The sequence below is a fragment of the Pundamilia nyererei genome, unplaced genomic scaffold, assembly GCF_000239375.1.
Source record: "Pundamilia nyererei isolate P.nyererei 1_Seehausen unplaced genomic scaffold, PunNye1.0 scaffold00060, whole genome shotgun sequence".
NCBI lineage: Eukaryota > Metazoa > Chordata > Actinopteri > Cichliformes > Cichlidae > Pundamilia > Pundamilia nyererei.
The window spans coordinates 1,768,035-1,772,008 of record NW_005187461.1 but is presented as its reverse complement, the minus strand read 5'-3'; the positions used below and the strand labels follow the sequence as shown (position 1 = coordinate 1,772,008).

General features: G+C 42.5%; 1 protein-coding gene across 1 annotated transcript in view; it reads left to right on the top strand.

The window, feature by feature from the left end:
• The first annotated feature begins 1,083 nt into the window (after positions 1-1,083).
• LOC102199940 (protein arginine N-methyltransferase 8-B) overlaps positions 1,084-3,974 on the top strand; it is a 29,587-nt gene continuing 26,696 nt past the window's right edge. Inside the window, exon 1 of the mRNA XM_005734801.1 lies at positions 1,084-1,883. Coding sequence (XP_005734858.1) covers positions 1,815-1,883 — 69 coding nt within the window. The 5' untranslated portion in view covers positions 1,084-1,814. The remainder of the gene's footprint in view (positions 1,884-3,974) is intronic.

Here is a 3,974-nt window from a genome sequence, read left to right as displayed (position 1 = left end):
TATCTCAACAACTGTTACATAGTCATGGAATTTAGCACATGCATCAATTTTTGCAGAGATTTAATGGATTATTTTTTTATTTGACCTTTTTACTGAACGCTAGATCAAAATTTTAACTTGTCCACTATTCTGTGTTATAACCTGAGCCCTTTCAGGCTCAGCTGCCTTCACGCTTTCAGGATACTGACATAGAAAACTAACAGACTGTAACAAATTTGGTGGTTATTCCATTTATTTTCTCTTTCTGCTTTTGTTTGTAGACAGAGAACACTGTTAGGATTTGTCTAGCCACGGGCCACCATGAACAGTTCTAGCAATTGATTACTTCTGACCATCTTCAGGATGGTTATTAAAATGTTCAATATGCCGATATTTCCATTACTATGTGACGTGAGCAGTGAAGAAATTTCAACAAAGCTGATTCTTATGAAAGTTCAAGAAGGACAAAAGGAACTGTAATTTAGCTGGATTTTTAAAAATTGTGTGCAACCATATACACCTGCTAAACATCATCTTAGGGTCTAAATAAATCCGTGACGTGTTAGCACACATTGTGGGCAGAAAATGCTCAGCTTTCTGTATCGGTGTCTGCCTGCCTACTGCGTGGTGAGTGTCTGCCTTCCCTCCCTCTTGAATAATGTAACAAGTGGCCAGTGGTGTGGGTGGTATGGGGGATGGCCTCTCCTCAAAATAGACTGTAGAGCAAAAGCAGAAGACTTCAGAGGTGATATACAGTAGCATATGCCTGCATTATTAAATTGCTCTGAAGGCACTGGGTTTATGTTGTCATCACATCAAAAAATGCTGTAGCAAGAATTAAAGGTGTTATAAAGTTACAACTATAACACTGCTGTCATCATTTTTGGTAAAGGTCAGATTTAGATGAAAAGGGAAATATGTGTGTATATGTGTGTAAAGTGATGGATGTTTATGGTTTGTTTTCTTTCCTGGTTCATCTCAGAAGTGAGCAGGAAAGAAGCACGTAATAGATGTGCAAACAGCAGCCAGCTCTGAAATTACCCCTCCGGCCAGTGAGACAGGAGTGGTCACTTCCTCGCACTGCGTGTGTGCGCGCGCGCGTGTGTGCGCAGATCAAGCACAGGGTGTCCTCGCTGAGCTCGGAGAGCTGGTAAACTCCAACTTTGTCTGGGCTGGCGGCGTTCGGCACTTTGTGCAGATGGGGAACGATTTAACTGGAGCATAGACTTTGATTCTGGGGGAGCTCTGTTACATTAAAGATGACAGCATGACTGGTGCCATGTGCTTATAAGAAATCCCCCTGCACGTTTTAAGAGTCATCACATTTCCGTGCGTGCACTCGGCGGCAAATCTTTCCACTCTGCGAGGTAGCGGCGGCTGCGGTTCTATTTTTAGAAACAATGTTGCGGCAGGGGAATCAATCAAACTGGCGCTAAATCTTTGCATTCATGACAATCTTCTGCTGTTAGTGATGCAGTCTTAATGCATTCCTGCCTGCGCTGGCTGCGTTATAGGACAGGATGGTGCATTTTTTATCTCAGCTGATGCCAAATTCCAAATGATGCCTTTCCCCCTAACGCTCTCCAGGAACGCACACCGGTGGACTGCAAACTTTTATACCATGGAATCCAACGCACTCTGTGGCGAGAGTGGCTGCAATGCTTTTGGGACCTCATGTAGTTTTGGGTTTTTTAGCAGTACTGGAATTTCTAAAGAACTGCACAATTTGGGATGTAAATGAGAATTCTCTGATGTCAAAGGACTGAAGGGACTGATAATCGCCAAGCACACGTTTTTTCTCTTTTACTTCTGAGTGCACATTTTTGCTGGCCCTTATGGGAATTAAGCACTCGTCCCGCTGCATGCTCCTCAGGAGAAAAATGGCGGAGTCTGAGAACACTGAGGTAAGTGTTAGAGACAGCTTTAATATTCCTGACAAAAATCAGAGTCCAGTTTTTTGGAATCTATCGGCGTCCTGGATGCCTCTTGCAGTAGCCTGCGTGTTCCACCTCTAGTAGAAGTTGCATGTCGGACAAATTATAGGATGCCGACTGTCCAGAGAGTGAGACTGACCGGACTGATAGTCTCCCTCTTTGCAAGGATGTTTACCCTCCCGAGGAAACAGGCAGTCTGTGCAGAGCAGGGCAGTTCAAATTAGTATTCCCAACCTCAAACGCACTTGGAAAAGTCTCGTTTTTTGTAGCTGCTAAAATTAGGATGCCGTACGATGATCAGGGTAAGGAGCAGGATCGACTCATCCCTTCTGCTTCGCAGACGTTCTCCGGCAAGAGTCTATGAGATGAAGTCTGAAAAAAATATATGAATGTATTTGAAGCTCTGGGTGTTACGTGTGAAAGAATATGCTGTGAGCAGCGTGAGATATAACAGGACAGTGTGTAGCTGCTTCACTCTGCGCGCGATGGGAATTAGAGCTGTCCAAGGTACTGCAGCACCTTGCAGAGGAAAAAGAGAACGCTCAGACTTCTGGTGTGAAGCAGTTCTGCAGAAAGTAGAGTAGGTTGCTGAAGATGTCATGTCTCAGCCACTTGAACTAAATCTCCCACCCCTCACTCTAACTCTAATCGACACTAATTGACAATTTAAAGGTCGATACAGGAGGGATGCTGATTGTAATACTTAGCAGATTCAAACACCCTGCGATGTGTGCGTCACACCCCGTGATGCTCTGTTGTAATTATTAATCAGAAAAAGTTCATTTTAAGCAAGTTCATGAAAGAAGCCCTGCACACACTCATTACATCTGATCAACATTCTGACCTCTGAGAGCAGATGGTAGGAAATACTTCATAATAATATCCCTGCCACTGAGGCTGTATCCTGTTTGGGAATCAGATATCCCAAAGTGGCATAATGGCAGAAGACCAAAGGTATGCTCTTTCCTGTTAGAGGACTTTTTCAGTGAAATGCCTTCACCAATATGAACAGCCGACTAACATACAGCTACTACAATTAGTGTAATTTTAGTGCATTTATTAGAATAAATAATAGTTCATCACCATTTTCCATTATCCTAACTGACTAGAAGCAACAGCATAAACTTACAGGCTAAACTTCAGCGTTCACACAGCTACAACGTGGCTGTGGGTGTCCTCTCATGTGTAAGTGTGTGTCCTTCTCGAATAACAGGTCTCCCCTCAGTGTAGAGATGAGGAGTCTGAAATAGAACCCTGAATGTGTTTATTTGTTTTGAAGGTCAGAGGCAAGGATGTGCTTCACCCTCTCTTTCCTGTGTCAGGAGATCTCGGTTACACTCACTGCAGCTGCTCTCCTCCGACCGTACCCCTAACTTCACGTTAATCTGTCCCACAATGACTCTTTCCCCCTGCATTGCACAGATTCTGTATTAAACTTGGCAGTCTTAATCGCCTCTTCTGCGACTCTGTCTTAAAATTATTGACTTGCTCAGTGCTCTCTTGGTGCCAGCTGTTTGTCAGCTCTTTTTCTTTTTTCACTGTTACTAGTAATTTTTTCTTAACACGGTCTCAAGATTTAAATTGCATCTATGGTGTGCAGCTCTGAGCTGACCATAGTGTAACTTTAGGCCACCGGTCGCCTCGGTGATCCAGATGAGTAACATGTCAGAAAATGAATCCTTCACGCAGTATGGTAATGCTCTGCAATGAACTAGTGTCTCCTCTGCAGATCAACATCAGAGCTGAGAGGATTAAGTATTAAGTTCAACAGTTGGTCTCTCCTCATTAAGAATGTGGTCTTGTATGTTATCAACATCTAAAACCCTGTGAACCTCACTAAGCAGAGACAGTAATGACTTTCAATGCTACTCTTGTGCTGCAGAGAAAGTGCTGCTCACATTTTCTTTTTTTTTTTAGATATTCAGTCACTTTTCTGGTCAATTATAACCAGATAGAACTCTATTTAATAATAATGATGATGATAATAATAATAATAATAATAATAATAATAATAATAATAATAATGATGATGATGATGATGATGATGATGATGATGATGAT